The 19,928-nt window shown below is 41.0% G+C and overlaps 1 protein-coding gene across 1 annotated transcript in view; it reads right to left on the reverse strand.

Moving 5' to 3' along the window:
• Nucleotides 1–19,928, reverse strand: part of LOC148873965 (Glycine cleavage T-protein family) — a 78,092-nt gene that overhangs the window by 36,071 nt on the left and 22,093 nt on the right. The window contains exon 3 of the mRNA XM_088965489.1: nt 17,366–17,399. Coding sequence (XP_088821615.1) covers nt 17,366–17,399 — 34 coding nt within the window. The remainder of the gene's footprint in view (nt 1–17,365; nt 17,400–19,928) is intronic.

Below are 19,928 nucleotides of genomic sequence, written 5' to 3' on the forward strand. Positions count from 1 at the left end.
GGCTGCAGCCCCTAGGGGGCCCAACCTGCAAATTTCCAGGCCCGGCCAGGGCCCCCATCAAGCATAGAAAATTCCAGGCCATGCTTGGGCCCAACACTTCAGGTCCGGCTGTACCCGCAATATATTATAATATATTATAATATATTATTAAATATATAATATATAATATACAAAATATTTTTATATTATAACATATTATATGATGTATTATATATAATAAATTATATATACTTAATATTATATAATATTATATCTATATTATATATATATGCAAGTATATTTTATTTTATATTAAATATTTATTATTTTATATAAAATACAAAACTTTCTAAAATATAAATATTCATGAGTTGACACATGTGCCAACATGGGTCAACTCAAGTATGAGAACTACCCTCCTAGGCAAGGCCTTCGTTCCCATTCCTATGCGATGTGGGACTTAGTGTTAGACAGTTTTGTATGCCCTTAGCTTCAATCAAAATGATGTACTTTATGAATTTATTGTAAATGAATAAAAGTGCATATTTGATTCATGTTCCCTTGGTATGTTTCTGTGTAAAACCCTTAAACTGGACACTTAATGAGACTCGTGTTAGTTTAGAATGTTCACAGCCAGTGGGTTGGTCTGGGGATACCTATCCTGACAAGGCTGACACTATGGTGCCACCAAGTCGGTTGGGGTGGCTTGTCTCAGCTACCGGGGTGAGACCCTAGGCACACATAGTATGGGATTAATTGAATCTTTGAACTGGACTAGATTTCCAGTATTGCTCTGGACCTTGGAGATTGATGGGCAAAACTGGAAAGTTACACCCGACCCCTAGACTCGATTATGATACTGCACTAGGTGTCGGATTGGGCTGTCTTTAATGTACCAATCAGTGAGATCCTTAGCGGGGGTCAAAACCTGGGTATGTTGGGACAGTCTGAGAATTCATTTGAGTGGGTGATCATAGTGACAGGATCAGCCCCTTTGTCGGACAAAGGTAATGATCGGGGATGCACTCTCACTGATGGAAACCAAGACTGTCGGCAGCCGATTTCAATCGTTGAGATTTGTTTTGCAAAATGTATTTTATATGAGATATAAAAGTATATATATTATGGTTACGAAATGTTTGCAAAAGCTTTTAATTCCCGGGATCCATACGTGAGAGAGTGCAACACTGTTCCTTGCAACCGAGGGAGAGGTCCTCTCTTGTCGGGCAGTGTATGATCATTATGGGCTGAGAGGTTAAGTGTAAGGCCATTGAGGATAATACCTGATGGGCTAATCTTGCATCTGCCCACAGTCCCTGGGTGTTACAAGGTGGCTTGGCCCAGGGACCACTTAGGGTAAGTGTTGGGCCCATAGAGCCCATCTGATGGGTTTCAGGGGGTGCACTGTCCATAACAGTGTATTCGGCCAGGCCTTGTAACATAGGCTGGGTTGAACCCATGTGGCTGATGTGTAGATCAATGTTTGGGTCCCACGCCATACAAGGAAGCCCAACTGGGCAGTAGTTTGGAAGGCTTAATGAATACATAACCCTAAATGGGCCTTGAGCCCATTTCGAACTGGGCTAATTTGATTAGTCTTTTAAGGGGCGAATTCTGAGATAAGATCAGCTGATAGGATTGAGCCACACCCTATCCACTCAGAGAGTCCAAGATCTAAATGAGATTTAGATTTGGAAACTTCCTAATTAGATTAGGAGCTGGCTGATCTAATATACAAAGGATTATCCCTTATCTTAAAGGGACTTCTAATCCAGATATGATTTGGATTACTAACTCCTAATGGGATTAGGAGTTGATCCCTTTAAGTCTATAAAAGGAAGAGGGGGCAACAGCCTTTAGACATCCAATACAATCACCAGCAACAGTCTTGTCTTCAGAGCTGAGATCACAAAAGAGAGAATTCTGCACCCTGCAAATACTCTCTAGCCGCCTCCTTCCTGCAGCCGCCGCCTATAGCAGTTCGATCTCCATTCCTTGGGAGAAATCAAGATTGGATCTTGATTCCAATCTTTTGGAGAAAAGATTGGTAGGAGTTGTATTCACAAGCCGTCCAGGTGATCATTGAGAATGATCAAATTCTTTTGGAAAAACACTGCTGATTCTGCTCCACCCGGCACTGTGCCATCTTCAGTGGGAGCAGATTTTGGATCCTACCTAGGGCGTGAGCACCTCCACTGAGAGATACTATTTCTTTGTATCAGGTATTATCTCTCTCTCCTCCTTTTGGTTCAGATCTGGTTTAGTTTATGGTTCAAGAATGATCCTTGAAAAAATGATTTTCTAAATAGGGAATTCGATTCCTAGTTGAAGGGAAAGAAAAATTTTTGAAATTCGCCCCCTTTATTCTGCAATCTTGGGCGTCCATGTGATGGATTTCCTATCCTTTCACTTAGAACAATATCCAAGGGTAACACTCACTTTTGAGTGTTGTTCCAGGTCCTATATTGTACAAGAATAGGAATGAAGTCTAGGAATGAAATCAGGCTCATGCCTTACTTTTTGTAGGGCAACCACAAATAATACTCCCTCTCAAGTTGGGTCATAAATGTCGATCATTCCCAACTTGTTACGAAGATCATTGTGTTATAAAGCAGACATTTCCTTTGTAAGAACATCAGACAACTGATTCAAGGAAGTAACATGAGGAACACAAATATCACCCAATTCTAACTTCTCCATGTTGGGACAGTCCGAGAATTCATCTAAGTGGATGATCATAGTGACAAGATCAGCCCCATTGTCGGACAAAGTGAATGATCGGGGATGCAATCTCTCTAATGGAAACCTAAACTGCCGGCAGTTGATTTCAACCGTTGAAATTTGTTTTGCGAAATATATTTTTATAGAGATATACATATATATATTATGGTTTCAAAATATTTGCAAAAGGTTTTAATTCCCGGGATCCATGTGAGTAAAGAGTGCAGCACTGTTCCTTGCAGCCGAGGGAGAGGTCCTCTCTTGTCGGGCAGTGTTTGATCACTATGGGCTAAGAGGTTAAGTGTAAGACCATTGAGGGTAATACCTGATGGGCTAATCTTGCATATGCCCACAGTCCTTGGGTTTTTATATGGTGGCTTGACCCAATGACCATTTAGTGTAAATATTGGGCTCATTAAGAGCCCAGGGTGATGGACTCAGGGGTTCACTGTTTCCTACAGTGAATTCGACCAGGCCTTGTAACAGAGGCTGGGCTGAACCATTGTGGCTGAGGTGTAGATCAATGTTTGGGTCCCACGCCATACAAGGATAGCCAACTGGGCAACAGTTAGGAGGTTAAGTGAGCACATAGACTTATTGGGCCTAAAGCCCAATTTGAACTGGCTTAATAAGATTAATTAATTAGGGGCAGTTCTGGGATTTCGATCAGCAGATAGGATAAGGGATTATCCCTATCCACTCAAAGAGTCCAGATCTAAATAAAGATTTGGATCAGGAAACTCCTAATTTGATTAGGAAGTCTGATCTTTATCTGCAGATAAGATAAGGGATTATCCTTATCTCTTAAAGAGAGTTCAAATCCAAATACAAGAGTTGGATTAGGAAACTCCTAATGGGATTAGGAGATGCTCTCTTTAAAGGCTATAAATAGAGGAGCAGGGCAAACCTCCAAGATACAATACTTACTTCGTAGATTACAAAGAAAGAAGAATATGCAGTTTGACTGCTCCTGCCTTCTGCTCTTTCCTGCACTTGCCGCCCTTGTCAGTTCGATCTCCACCTGTAAGAGTGATAAAGAAAGGTTCTTGATATTACCTTTTGGTAGAAAAGGTAATCTGAAGTCGTGTACACCAGCCCTCCATTACATTCTTGCTAAAGAATTTGGTTCTTGTTGAAGAGCCATCCTACTGATTCTGCTCCACCTCACACTGTGTCATCTTCAGTGGGAGCAGTCTTTGGTTTTCTCCTTGGGTGTGAACACCTTCGTTGGGAGTTATTGTTACTCTGTATTAGGTATATCCCTCTCCTACCTTTTGGTTTCAGATCTGGTCCAGTTTGGTTTCAAGATTGATCCTTGAAAATGCAGTTTTCTAAAATAAGGAATGTGATTCCCACGTGGGAGAGAGAAAAATTTTTGAAATTTCGCCCAACCTTCCTGCAGGGTTCGGCCATCCATATGATGGATCTCTCATCCCTTCATTCTAGCCCTTAGAGAATGTTGAATGGTGTTTTTGATCAAAGTTTTATGGATGTTGATGGCCATAATGGCTTCTTGAAGGAATAAGAGAGAAAATAGGGAGAGAAAGAAGAGAGAAAATACCTAAAATCACTCTAGGGCATGAGAATCACTCACCATAGCTACCATAAGCTGAAGAAAACTCAATATAATTCATTTCCTTTGTGTAAAATGTCCATACACATTTATAGACTCTAAGCTCATAATAATCCTAGGAGTCAAACTCTTAGACTCATAATAGTCTGAGGAATCAAACTATTAGACTCAATAATCCTAGTAGGACTCAAACTAAGTTGTCATATCCTATTTCAATTCAAAGAAGACTCAATAACTCTAATCCTACTTATGCAATGACTCTGAAATTTTAGTCATAAACAAACTATAACTAGGCAATCAAACGCTATTATTGGATCCAACAGAAATTTATAAAATGGCAAAAATACCCTTGGTGTTCAATTCATTCCAAATCCCAAGTACCACCACTATGCCATATCAAGACTTATTGTAAGGCCTTCTTCTTTAGAATAAGTCTTCAAGGGTGATGATCAATTCCGATCACCATCTACTGAACTACCTTGTTAAATTGCCAAATCAAGCCCTTGGTGACTGCTTTAGACCATACAATGACTTCTTGAGGGGACAAACTTTCCCTTCATTCCCATTTGCACAAAAACCAAGGAGTTGAACCATGTAAACTTCTTCCAAGTCCCCATTCAAGAATGCATTCATCACTTCATGTTGAAGAAAATGCCATAGCAAGTTGGCTGCCGAGGACAATGACACACTTTTTGGAGTTCATCTTTGCAACAGGGGCAAATGCCTTTGTATAGTCTACCTCATATGTCTGTGTGAAATCCATTGATACAAGCCTTGCCTTATACCTCTCAACAATACCATCTACTCTATATTCGACAGTATAAACCCACTTACACCCAACAAGTTTTTTCCTTGCAAAAGGATCCACCAATTCCCATGTGTTGTTTTTGAAAAGATGAGAGATCCATCACATGGACGCCCAAAGATTGCGGAATAAGGGGCGAATTTCAAAAATATTTCCTCTCCCTTCAACAGGGAATCACATTCCCTATTTAGAAAATCATATTTTCAAGGATAAATCTTGAACCTTAAACTGAACCAGATCTGAACTGGGAGAGAATAATACCTGATACGGAGAAGTAATATCTCCCAACGAAGGTGTTCAAGACCAAGGAAGGATCCAAAGACTGCTCCCACTGAAGATGGCGCAGTGCAGGATGGAGCAGAATCAACAGTGCTCTTCCCCAAGAACTCTGTCCTTCGCAAGAATCAGTAGAATGGTACGTGAGCACAGCTTCCTTCTCAATCCTTTCTCAAAGAACTGATGTCAAGATCCAATCTTGACTTCTCCCACAACTGGAGATCGAACTAGCAAACAGGGCGACAAGAGCAGGGAGGCAGCAAGAGAGTATTCGCAAGCTGCAGAATTCTCTCTTCTTGATTTCAGCACTAAAGAGGATCTGATGTGTTTCTTGTTGGTCTCTCTCAAGGCTGCCGCCCCCTCCTTCCTTTTGTTAACTTGAAAAGATCAGCTCCTAATCCCATTAGGAGGTGCTTATCCAAATCATATTTGGATCAGCCTTCTCTTCTAGTGATAAGGATACACCCTTATCTTATCTACAGATTAGATTAGCTTTATCCTAATCCCATTAGGAGGTTTCTAGATCTGAATCACATTCAGATCTGGACTCTCTGAGTTGATAGGATTAAGACCCTATCCTATCTGCTAATCCATCTCAGAATTCGCCCCTTTAATTAACTAAATAAATAGCCCAGTTCGAAATGGGCTTCAGGCCCATCAAGCTTATGTGCTCACTTAACTTTCCTAACTGCTGCCCAGTTGGGCTTCCTTGTATGGCGTGGGACCCAAGCATTGATCTACACATCAGCCACATGGGTTCGGCCCAGCCTTTGTTACAAGGCCTGGTCGAATACACTGTTAAAGACAGTGCACCCCCTGAAACCCATCAAATGGGCTCTATGGGCCCAACACTTACCCTAAGTGGTCCCTGGGCCAAGCCACCTTGTAACACCCAGAGACTGTGGGCAGATGCAAAATTAGCCCATCATGTATTATCCTCAATGGTCTTACACTTAACCGCTCAGCCCTTAATGATCATACACTGCCCGACAAGAGAGGACCTCTCCCTCGGCTGCAAGGAACAGTGTTGCACTCTCCACTTATATGGATCCCGGGAATTAAAACCTTTTTGCAAACATTTTAGAAATCATAATGTATATACTTTTATATCTCATATAAAATATACTTTGCAAAACAAATTTCAACGGTTGAAATCGGCTGCCGGCAGTCTTGGTTTCCAACAGTGAGAGTGCATCCCTAATCATTACCTTTGTCCGACAAAGGGGCTGATCCTGTAACTATGATCACCCACTCAGATGAATTCTCGGATTGTCCCAACATACCCAGGTTTTGACCCCCGCTAAGGATCTCACTGATTGGTACATCAAAGACAGCCCGATCCGACACCTAGTGCAGTATCATAATCGAGTCTAGGGGTCGGGTGTAACTTTCCAGTTTTGCCCATCAATCTCCAAGGTCCAGGGCAATACTGGAAATCTGGTCCAGTTCAAAGATTCAATTAATCCCACACTGTATGTGCCTAGGGTCTCACCCCGGTAGCTGAGACAAGCCACCCCAACCGACTTGGTGGCACCACAGTGTCAGCCTTGTCAGGATAGATCTCCCCAGACCGACCCACTAGCTGTGAACATTCTAAACTAACACGAGTCTCAATAAGTGTCCAGTTTAAGGGTATTACACAGAAACATACCAAGGGAACATGAATCAAATATGCACTTTTATTCATTTACAATAAATTCATAAAGTACATCAATTTGATTGAAGCTAAGGGCATACAAAACTGTCTAACAGCTCCCACTTGCACTTAGGTCCAATCAGGTACTAGCCAGAGTCCCATACTTTCCATGTGTTTCATAAATACTTTCTGTGTCAATGGCTTAGTCAATGGGTCTACCACATTCTCCGCTGATGCTACCTCTTACTATCATCCTCCCGTAGGTCCAGTGTTATACAACAATGGAATGGGTGATGTGCTGAATTCCAAATTCATGAATGAACACCTTCATTCATAAGGCAGCCTCACGGCAATGCGCTCGGCTTGGGTTGTGGACTATTAATTTGCAACTTAGGACCCCTGTTTGCTGACATTCAGGAAACAACACACGATCCTATCATGAAAACATATCCAAATGTAGACTTTCTATCATCTGAGTCTGACTGGAAATCGGCATCTGTATACCCTTGGATCTGTAGTGAGTTACCGTCAAATACTAGACAAAACTCTTTTGTCCTTCGAAGGTACTTAAGTATGTTTTTCACAGCAGTCCAATGCTCCTGCCCTGGGTTGGCCTGAATTCTGCTTACTACACTCACTACCTGAGCTATGTCACGACGAGTGCACAGCATGGCATACGTGATGCTCCCTACGGCAGAGTCAAAACGGATGTTCCAACTTCTAGAAGCTTGCTTAAGTCCATAAATGGATCTATTAAGTTTACATACCATGTTTTCCTGACCTGCAGCAATGAAGCCTTGCGGCTGCTGCATATAGATATCTTCAGTAAGATCTCCATTCAGGAATGCAATTTTGACATCCATTTGCCAAATCTCATAATCATGGTATGCTGCTACAGCTAGCAGGATCCTAATGGATTTAAGCATGGCCACAGGAGAAAAGGTTTCCTCATAATCGATGCTCTCTTTCTGAGTGTACCCTTTCGCCACCAGACGAGCCTTGAAGGTCTCAACCTTACCATCGGGGCCCTTCTTCCTCTTGTAAATCCATTTGCAACCGACTGCTTTTACCCCAGAGGGCGGATCTACTAGAGTCCAAACTCCATTTGTCTCCATTGAGTCCATCTCTGCTCTCATGGCCTCCACCCACTTCTGGGAATCTATGTCCAACATAGCTTCCGTGTAAGTCACGGGATCCTCCTCACTAGTCAAGGTTTCCACCAGGTAACTATCCTAGTCATAACCATAACGGACTGGTGGCCTAGATACCCGAGTGGATCTACTAAGTTGGCCACTACCTGGAACTTGTGGGACATCTCCCACTGCTCCTGAGCTCTCCTCATCAAGAACAACTTCCTGACGATGGGTGTCCAGGATATAGTCAGTTTCCAAGAATTGCGCATTACGACTGTAGAACACTTTCTACTCACTTGGGTCATAGAATAGGTAACCTACAGAGCCTTTTGGGTAGCCTACAAATAGGCAACGGTTGGTCTTGGATTCCAACTTGTCTGCACTCGTTCTTTTAACGTGTGTTGGACAACCCCAAATCTTCAAGTGTCTGACACTTGGTTTCTTTCCGATCCAAAGTTCATATGGAGTATTCGGAACCGATTTGGTTGGAACCCGATTCAGCACATAAATCGCAGTCTCTAATGCGTAACCCCAAAAGGATGTGGGTAACTTTGAGTGTATGAGAAGCGACCGGACCATATCCAATAAGGTCCTATTCCTCCTCTCCGAAACACCGTTAAGTTGTGGTGTAGCAGGAGGAGTTAATTGTGATACTATCCCATTGTCCTTTAAGTAGTCCCTGAATTCGTCAGAGAGATACTCGCCACCTCGATCTGATCGAAGGGCCTTAATTTCTCTCCCTAACTGTTTCTCGGCCTCTTGTCTGAACTCTTTGAACTTTTCAAAGGATTCAGACTTGTGTCTCATTAAGTACACGTAACCGTATCGTGAAAAATCATCTGTGAAGGCGATGAAATACACGTGTTGATTTCGTATCCTAACACTCAGGGGACCACATACATCAGTATGTATTAAGTCAAGTGTGCCCGTACATCTTTCAATCTTACCGTTAAATGGCCGTTTCGTCGTCTTGCCTTGTAGGCAAGGCTCACAAGTGGGAAGATCTTCTACAGTTAGAAAATCCAAAGGACCATCCTTTACCAACCTTGTGATTCGGTCAAAACCAATGTGGCCAAGTCGATAATGCCACAGACACGTGGGATTAACTGTATCACGAGCTCTCTTCTTAGGGATTTCAGCCGACGTAGTTTCGGTTATGTTAGTTTCTAGAGAATGATGTAGAACATAGAGACCGTTCTCCAGTTCCCCGTATGCGATGAATCTGTTGTTTCTTTTAATAGTAATCGCATTACTAAAGAAGACAGAATAACCATCTGCACACAGTTTTGAGACAGAAATCAAATTTCTCCTTAAAATTTGCACATAAAGACAGTCTTTCAGTACATTTGTTCATTCTCTAAAAATTAACTCCACGGTTCCTATGGCCCCGGCTGCAACAGTTACAGTAGTCCCTAAGTAGAGTGTGACTTCTCCTTCACTCAGCCTTCTGCTTACCTTGAACCCCTGCTATGAGTTACAAGCATGAGTTGAAGCCCCGGAGTCAATACACCAGGATGCAGAAACTACCAACAAATTGGTTTCTATAACACAAGTTTCGAAGTTACCTTTCTTGGATTCCAGGTAGGCAGGACAGTTCCTTTTCTAGTGGCCGGTCTTCTTGCAGAAGTGACAGGCATCCGATGCTTTGTCTTTCTTCTGCTTCTTGCTCTTAGTGGCTTTCTTCTGAGGCTTCTTTGCCTTCCTCTTTCTCTTGCCTGTCTTGCCAGCTTCAACAAGCATGGCTACAAGCTCATCCTTTCTAATCAGTTCTTCAGCTCTTTGCAACATATTGTTGAACTCTTGTAAGTTGACATTCAGCTTGTTCATGTTATAGTTCATGATGAACGGATTAAAGGAAGGAGGCAAAGAGTTAAGGATAGCATCTATCTGGGTTGCAAGGTCCAGCCCGGATCCAAGAGCCTCCAGTTCGTTGATGTACCCCATCATCCGAAGACAATGGTCGTGAACTTGTTGACCCTTGGACATTTGTGCGGTCATGAACTGTTTCAAGACCTTTTGTCGAGTAGAACGATTCTGCTCTTCAAACATTGTCCTGAGATTGTCCAATATGTCTTTGGCAAGTTCGATCTGATCGAACTGCCTCTGTATCGGGTTGTCTAAGGAGGCAATGATGTAACACCGGGCAAGGGAGTTTTTCTCCTCCCATTCTTGATAGTCTCTCCTTCGAGGCCTTAGAAGCCCTATCACCCGGACGCTCTGTGGCAGGATTCTTTGCCACTTTGTCCAGCTTTTCAGAAGATAGGACCAGCATAAGCTTCCTGTACCAGTCAGCATAGTTTGGGCCCTTCAACTTGTTGTCATCAAGCAGTTTTGCAAAAGATCCGTTTGCCATTTTTTGATAAAAGAGCAAACATCAGCCCACAACCTAATTTCATTCATGTTCATTTCATAGATATGGATTTTAATCTACGATTCATTTCCATTTATTCGTCTCTGAGATTTCCCTCCTTTCTCAGTGACGGAGACTACGGGTTGTCTCTGGAAATGTGGGAAATCACATAGGGTGCATGGAGCCAACTGTTTCAGCTGCATAACCCCACCACCTTTCTGTGAAGGATCATATCCACTCATCATATGAGTTTTCCCTTTAACCTCTGTCAGACAAGGTTCAGAGCCGTTTTCAGGTAAACCTTTCTGTCCAGTGAGTACTTACCCATCATATTCGTGAACGCCAAGGTACCGTGAGAGAGTTCCCATTTTCTGGTGAAGCCCCTCCCACATCGGTCTATGACGCCCCTATCATCTTATGAAACACTCAAACAAGCCCAACAGCAAATGGATAGCCAATTTTCTGGTGTGTTTCCTCATTACTGAAGGACCCATCCTCATGCTAATGATGAAAGGCCTTTAGAGAGTTCATCATATGAATCTCCCTATCACATGCACTCATATTAGCTGGAGGGAACAAAATTACGCCCTAGTTTGATTTAGGTCAAACCAAAATGGCTCCCACTGACTTTCATAAAGCCAGATTTCGGTGGGCCTTGAATCGGCTAAGGTTCCGCACGCAACCTCTTGATGAGGTGTGGGGCCAACCATTGAGGAAAGTCATCCAATGACCAAAAGGGACACCATGGCAATGATGTGCATTCAGCCATGGTGTGCGCAAGAGCCACTGTCGAATGAGCATGGGCCAAGTACTTATGGACCATGTACGCAGCACATCACACATCCATCACATGCAGGGATAAATTGATCCAATCAATTAATTATCTGTAAGGCCCATTGGAAGCCCGTTAAAATTCCATAATATTAACCATTAATATTATCTAGGTATATGGGCTGAATTAGGGTTACCCAGTTCGGCCCATATAGCTTTATCCTTTAAAATGGGCTTTTGCAGTTTTAACTATTTAAAACTGGGCCTTTACAGGCTGTGCCGAATTAACCATTTAATTAAATATCAATCCTTAGGCCCATTAGTGGGAAATTAGGGCTGACTTTCAGCCTTGATTAAACCCTAGAATTGGTCCAAACAGTTTTGAACCAATCTTAGTTCGAATTGGTCTAGGGTTTGATTTTTAATTAAATCCTTAATTCAAGAAAATAATCTGAAATTAAATACTGATAAAAGGAAAAACAAGAATCAGTCAATCAGGGCTGTTTGCACAATCCTTCCTGCAAAACAGAGGTTAGATCACAAATGCAATTTCACAAACTGCAAATCGCAGATAGCATTTCTCTCATCTGCGAAATCTCCTTCTCTGCGACGCCATCTTCGATCCAAAATAAAAATAAATAGAAATCCTATTTCTATTAATAATTACATCAGATCGAATACCTATACATTGAGTCTAGAAAATAAAAAAAAAAAAATTATTTACAGACCCAAAATAAATCAAGAACTGCAAAATCGCAGGTTCCCTGCGCAAACCAAGAATTCGATCTCCTCTTGTACGAACAGCCCATAAATCAAGAAAATTATAAAGAACAATTCTAAATAATAATCAGATTTATTTAAAATTAATTTCAGATTATTTGCCCATTTGTTTTGGGAACAAATTTCCCAAAAACCAAATCTACGCAAATTGGGTAGAACGCCTTCTCCCTGATTGCGCAGGTTCAGATCTGAAACAGAATGGTTCAAGATTTGAACCTGGGCTCTGATACCACTGAAGAGATGAGAGATCCATCACATGGATGCCCAAAGAATGCGGAATAAGGGGCGAATTTCAAAAATTTTTCCTCTCCCTTCAACAGGGAATCACATTCCCTATTTAGAAAATCATATTTTCAAGGATAAATCTTGAACCTTAAACTGAACCAGATCTGAACCAAAAGGAATGGGAGAGAATAATACCTAATACGGAGAAGTAATATCTCCCAACGAAGGTGTTCACGCCCAAGGAAGGATCCAAAGACTGCTCCCACTGAAGATGGCGTAGTGCAGGATGGAGCAGAATCAGCAGTGCTCTTCCCCAAGAACTCTGTCCTTCGCAAGAATCAGTAGAATGGTACGTGAGCACAGCTTCCTTCTCAATCCTTTCTCAAAGAACTGATGTCAATATCCAATCTTGACTTCTCCCACAACTGGAGATCGAACTGGCAAACAGGGCGACAAGAGCAGGGAGGCAGCAAGAGAGTATTCGCAAGCTGCAGAATTCTCTCTTCTTGATTTCAGCACTAAAGAGGATCTGATGTGTTTCTTGTTGGTCTCTCTCAATGCTGCCGCCCCCTCCTTCCTTTTGTTAACTTGAAAAGATCAGCTCCTAATCCCATTAGGAGGTGCTTATCCAAATCATATTTGGATCAGCCTTCTCTTCTAGTGATAAGGATACACCCTTATCTTATCTGCAGATTAGATTAGCTTTATCCTAATCCCATTAGGAGGTTTCTAGATCTGAATCACATTCAGACCTGGGCCAAGCCACCTTGTAACACCCAAGGACTGTGGACAGATGCAAGATTAGCCCATCAGGTATTATCCTCAATGGTCTTACACTTAACCTCTCAGCCCTTAATGATCATACACTGCCCGACAAGAGAGGACCTCTCCCTCGGCTGCATGGAACAGTGTTGCACTCTCCACTTATATGGATCCCAGGAATTAAAACCTTTTTGCAAACATTTTAGAAATCATAACGTATATACTTTTATATCTCATATAAAATATACTTTGCAAAACAAATTTCAACGGTTGAAATCGGCTGCCGGCAGTCTTGGTTTCCAACAGTGAGAGTGCATCCCCGATCATTACCTTTGTCCGACAAAGGGGCTGATCCTGTCACTATGATCACCCACTCAGATGAATTCTCAGATTGTCCCAACATACCCAGGTTTTGACCCCCGCTAAGGATGTCACTGATTGGTACATCAAAGACAGCCCGATCCAACACCTAGTGCAGTATCATAATCGAGTCTAGGGGTCGGGTGTAACTTTCCAGTTTTGCCCATCAATCTCTAAGGTCCAGGGCAATACTGGAAATCTGGTTCAATTCAAAGATTCAATTAATCCCACACTGTATGTGCCTAGGGTCTCACCCCAGTAGTTGAGACAAGCCACCCCAACCGACTTGGTGGCACCACAGTGTCAGCCTTGTCAGGATAGGTCTCCCCAGACCGACCCACTGGCTGTGAACATTCTAAACTAACACAAGTCTCAATAAGTGTCCAGTTTAAAGGTATTACACAGAAACATACCAAAGGGAACATGAATCAAATATGCACTTTTATTCATTTACAATAAACTCATGAAGTACATCAATTTGATTGAAGCTAAGGGCATACAAAACTGTCTAACAGTTTTTATGCAAGGCATCACTCTCTTTCAGATTGGATTTTGTTCAATCAAGTATTTTATATATAATCATATACTAGCCTCCTTTACAACAATATGCTCCCCTATCACCCAACCTCAATTTAGTGCCTTGACAAATATGAAGAGTGGATATTTCTTCACAAATGCCCCTATCTGTAATTGGAAAGATTTCAGATCTTCACCGTCAATGATATAGTAAGAGCTTGGACTGAGGTGGCACAATCCTCTAGAAAAAAGACAAGATAAGGGTGGTTTGGAAATCTCCAAAAGACAACATAGTAAGCTGAACTTTGATGGAAGTTCATTTGGAAATCCGGGTATGGAAGGAATAGGTGTATTCAGGAACTCTGAAAGCAGAATCATGCTCTTATATTCAGGGACTAATGGTTTAGGGAGTTCTCTGAAAGCTGAGCTGTTAGCTTTGTTGCAAGGCCTTCGATTAGCAAAACAACTGGGTTCTAGACAGGTGGAGGTGGAAGGGGATTCAAAGCTAATTATCTCATGGGAAATTTATAACAGATATATCCCGTGACCTCTTATACATGCTTTTAGGGAAGTGGAAAGTATTTCAAAAGGCATAGATGCTAAATTCAAGTGGGTTAGAAGGACCGCAAATGAGATGGCTGATTCCTTTGCTATGTAAGGGGCATGACCGCATGAGGCAACAACTTTTCTGGGCTTCTTTGTAATTTTGGGTAGACCCAACAACATATAGATGACTAATTATGTAACCAATAGAAAAGAACAACTATGTAAGTGAATTAAGAAAAAGAAAATCGAAAGACTACGATGAAGCAGCATTCACTTGGTTAGATCAGTTTGAGCCTCTTTGGAAACCCAAAAAGAAGCTGATAGATCTGAAGAGAAAGAAAAAATGGTCTGAAAATGACTTGTGGCCTCATTCTCATCTTGAAGGAAATTTATGGGAGAAGAACTGGAAAAACTAAAAGTGGGGTCTACTTGGTTTATGTGATTTTGAAATTACTATTTATGGTAATTCTTGGACTTATTATTTATAGTAATTATCGTAATTACTACTTCTAATAAACTCATGGTTTCCTAATTTTAGTAATTTCTGATATTTTTAAATTAAATTAGTTTCAGTGGGATTGGGAAAGTTTTAGTGGAGCTGTTTAGGAGTTGGAGTCTGTAAGTGTCTTAATGGGTTACTTATGGATTGTCTTCACTGTGAAGTAACTAGAAGTTGTTTGGATCAGTTTCCTAGTCAAAATTCAAGTCTGTAAAGGAACATCTGAGTTTATTAAGCTGAGTCTATAAATAGAATCATTATAATTGGAATTAAAGAAGAGTGATTTTATGAAATAAAGATTGGTTTAGTGAATTCTGGTTTTTATTTTCGATAAATAGAAGATTAATGCAGTTACAAGGTTCCCATGGAGAGGCGCAAGCTGCGTCCTCTCCTAATAGAAAGAATAAAGCAAAGGATAGAAAACAGTTTCAGTCTACAATTGATCTCAATACAATCTTTCCCTGTTTTTACCCCTTGCTTTGCAAGACATCAGCCATAGCATTTTCTGATCTCCCCATCCATTGTATTCTCACTGTCAAACTCCTTGTCAGCTAATTGAATTTTTTAATTTCATTCTTAAAGCACCAAACTATAGAGTCTGGGTTTTGTAGCCAACCCACTACCACCTTGGAGTCCCCTTCTATTAGCAAGTGTTCCACACCTATCTGCACTGCTAGTTGTACTCCCGGGATAGCAGCTAGAAGTTCCGCCCTAGTAGAGTTTCCAACTCTTATGGGACCCGAGTAAATAAGAATCAAATTCCCATACTCATTCCTCAGTACCCTTCGCACCCCTGACAGGCCTGGATTACCAAGACTGCTACCATCAAAATTTAGCTTCAAGAAGCTTCCAGGAGGGGGTTCCCAACCCATACTCTAGTCTTTAAGGATGAATAATTTGCCACTGCTAACCAATTCCTCCAAATATCATTAAATGAGAATTGGTGAAATAGTTCCATTGATTTTAGCCACAAGATCACCCTATTTAGAATGCACTCCTTCAGCTCTTCTAAGCTTCTCTCATTCTCTTGAAAAATTCTAGCATTTCTCTCTTCCCACACTGACCAAATCAGCATTGCTCTTGCACACCTCCACATAATTCTTCCTCTTCTATGATGCCAAAGGAAGAAAGAAGGATCAAAAATCAAACTTGCATCAGCTGGCCTAAGTAACCTACACCCAAACAAAGAGAAGAGCCACTCCCATAACTTTACAGTAAATGAACAAGATATTAGTAAATGGTTACAGTCCTCACCATGTGACCTGCAAAGAATACACCAAAAAGGTGAGAGACAGAGAAAAAGTCTTCTTTTTAATAGAATATCCAATGTGTTTATTTTCCTATAATACACTTCCCAGCAAAAGTCATGACCTTAGGGGGAACGGGCCTGCACCAGATCTCCTTAAGAGGGAAAGGCTGTTTGGGGGTAGACTAAGTAAGGGATTTGATAAAAGAAGCCCATGAGAAAGACCCATTCGGCCAGGGTCTCCAAATCTGTTTATCAGATTCAGAGGGGTCCAGACACTGTATCAAGTAGGCTTAGAAAATTTGTTAGACACAGAATTTCCTCTTCCCTTAAGCCTCTACGAAACCCAAAATCCCAATTTGGTGCCAACGGATTTATCATAGGGGAGAAAACTTTTGACATAAAATCCTTTTTATACCTTGAAACGGAGAATAGAGAAGGGAAAAGGTCCTTCAAAGGAGCCTCTCCAACCAAGTATCCTCCCAAAAGAGGACAGAGTTACCATTGCAAACATCATATCTAACAAAACCAGGAAACTGAGGAAGAATGCCATGAATAGCTTTCCACGGTGTTGCCAAGGTTGCCCGCTGAGATACTCTAGTATCCCACCCATTTTCTGAGCAACCATGAATACTACCCACCACCTCATGCCAAGGTCTCTCTCTCTCCACAAGCCACCGCCACAACCACTTCCCTCGTAGTGCCAGAAAACAAGAGTTCACCTGTCTCTTCTAATTTTTTTCTCGTTCTTTCGTGAAGAATAAGCACTCTACTTGCTTTTTCATCCATATTCTTCATCTCTAATCACCTACAGCCCCTCATTCACCCCACAAAGCCCATCACTATAACCTAAATTAGTAGGACCCCCCCTGTCCTACATCAGACTAACCCACAAACAAATCTTGGAGCTATTAATAATTGTATGACTTCAGCATTTCTTATTTTATTAGGACATGTCAAATAAAAACAAATTAAGTATGCTTACTTTTGATCTGGAGATATACACAATAATCTTGCAATTCCTTCCTTACAATGCCCTCATAGAGATTATTGTTTTGGTAAAAATGGTAGTTTCATGCATGATATATGACATATATGGTTAACTGATAACCTTAGGCATAGCATTCATAAAAGAAACTCAAAAACCATTAGTACAACTATAGAGAGTCCAGTGTGGAAGAATGTACCTCTTATTCGACCAAAATGTGTAAGGTCCACAACCTAAGACATCAATGTTGTAAAATGAAATTAAATCACAATAAACAACTAAAAAAGGATAAATGTCCACCAAATAACTAGAGCTGGAAATGGTTTATCCAGAACACTCAAAACTTGTGTAATATCAGCGAAACTACATTAAATTTTCCAAAAAGATGAAAAGGAGCAACTTAAGAAAGCTTCGAAAATGAATGTATGTAACTTAATTCAATATATAGAAATATGTTTCCCCTTTATCCAGTTGATTCACATGGAAACCCCATATAGTTGGGACCAGGTCTAGATGGCAATGATCTAGTTGATCTACATAGTCATATTGCTAGAAGAGAGCCAAGTACTTATGAGTAAAAAGAAGTAATTTACATGCATACGATATATAATATAAAATATTATATATTTAAAGTTTTATACATAAAAAGTCATAGACCCAGAACCAGGCCCTGGCACAGGCATATGTTTTATGCTCAGAACCTGAGCTAAGCTGAGCCCAGGCCAAAGCTGTAGACCTTATAACAGCAGCTAAGCCCATCTCAGGCCCGGCCCATGATCATCCCTAGGTTAGAGACTGCCTAGAAAAGAAAGTGGTGGTAGATAGTGATGAGAAGGAATCTTAGGCCATTTTTAATCAACTTGCACCAAGTCCAAACCAAGGAAATCAGGCCCTAAGAGCAATCAACCAAAAAATAACATACAACAAACTCTAAAAAATATAAGAAACTGAAATGGAAGTAAAATACAGTGAAGAAAAATTAAAAAAGAATCACCAAATATCCACCTGCCTCAAAAAAATCTGATTTCAACTTCTAGTAGTAGATAAAAAAGATTTGGATTATCCCCAGGCCCCCAATTGATCCCAAATAGCCAACATCTTCTTGCTGTCTCCTATGATAAGAAAACCTAAATCTGATTTTTCCCAATTCTCACCAGAAAAGAAAATATAGGACAAATAGAAATCACCACAGATTGGTTCTCTTACCATATTCAAAAAGTACTTTAAATCATTCTTGATTTAAGGAGTGAGAACCCCTACACCAACAGCCAATACCCTTAGATCACCCCTTCTAAGGAACTCAACCCCTTCTTGCTGAAATCAAACTCCTAAAAGACACCAGGCTCTTGGATCTCATCTACAGCTCTGATACCATCTTAGACAAACCAAATAGACTCAAGAGAACATTAAAGTGTGCTATTATAATAACAAGAATATAGAAAGAGAGCCCACCCTCTTGCATTTATACTTATGTGTTCAAAAAAAAATTACAACTTTACACCTCTTTAGTAACATAAGACAGTAGCCTATGTATTTCTACAGATTGTAATATGGACAAATGCTTATTATCACAAAATATATTCATGGGTTCTGTAATTTGTTCACCATCTCCTATAATAGATGGGTGTTATGATTCGGCCTGCCGCTATCTGTCTGAGATCGGTTAGGTAGAAAGAGGTAGAAAAGTGGAAGAAAGAGAGAAAGAGAGCGGGAAATTCTGGTTCGAACTGGAAGTGTCAACCTCACCTTCTCCCAGTCGGCCAAACAAAACTTATATTATTAAAACTGATTGAAAAGACATATATGCCCTTATTTAAGTTAGGAGCACTGGTTCCAACACAACACTACAGATCAGCAACATTAATCTAGGTAAAAAGACAGAAATACCCCTACACTAACACTCCCCCTCAAGCTGGGAGTATATGATATACTCACCAACTTGTTACATATGTAGTCCACTCTTCCCCGACTCAAGCCTTTTGTAAATATGTCAGCCCACTGATTTCCTGTATTAACATGTATAGTGTCTAGTTCTCCATTCAGCACCTTCTCCCTTACAAAGTGGCACTCAACTTCAATGTGCTTGGTTCTTTCATGAAACACCGGATTAGAGGAAATATGAACTGCAACCTGATTATCACAATAGAGCTTCATTGGAGTGTTGATGTTGTACCCTACTTCCTATAGAAGGTTTCTTAGCCACACTAATTCACAAGCGGTGTGCGCCATAGCCCTATATTCTGCTTCTGCACTGCTTCTTGCCACAACCGTCTGCTTCTTACTTTTCCATGTCACCAGTTTACCTCCCAGGAAAGTGAAATAGCCTGTAGTAGACCGCCTATCAGACGTAGAACCGGCCCAGTCAGCATCAAAATACCCTTCTATTTCAAGTTTTCCGCCACTCTTGTATATTAGACTGCGACCCATAGCCCCTTTTAGATACTTCACAATTCTCAGAACTGCATTCCAATGAGGAATCAGAGGTTTTTGTATGAACTGGCTTACCACACTAACCGCAAATGAGATGTCTAGTCTAGTAATGGTTAGGTAGTTCAGTTTGCCTACAAGTCGCCGGTATCTGCCAGGGTCTTCAAACACTTCACCCATATCACTGCTTAGCTTGGTATTTGTGTCCATGTGTGTTTCAGTTGGTTTGGCACCCAACAAGCCTGTTTCTTCCAGCAAATCAAGCACATATTTTCTCTGGCACAGGTTAATACCATACTTGGATCTTGCTACCTCTATCCCCAAGAAGTATTTCA

This window comes from Nelumbo lutea, chromosome 1 (genome assembly GCF_056320005.1).
Source record: "Nelumbo lutea isolate HS-2025 chromosome 1, American lotus-T2T, whole genome shotgun sequence".
Taxonomy (NCBI): Eukaryota; Viridiplantae; Streptophyta; class Magnoliopsida; order Proteales; family Nelumbonaceae; genus Nelumbo; species Nelumbo lutea.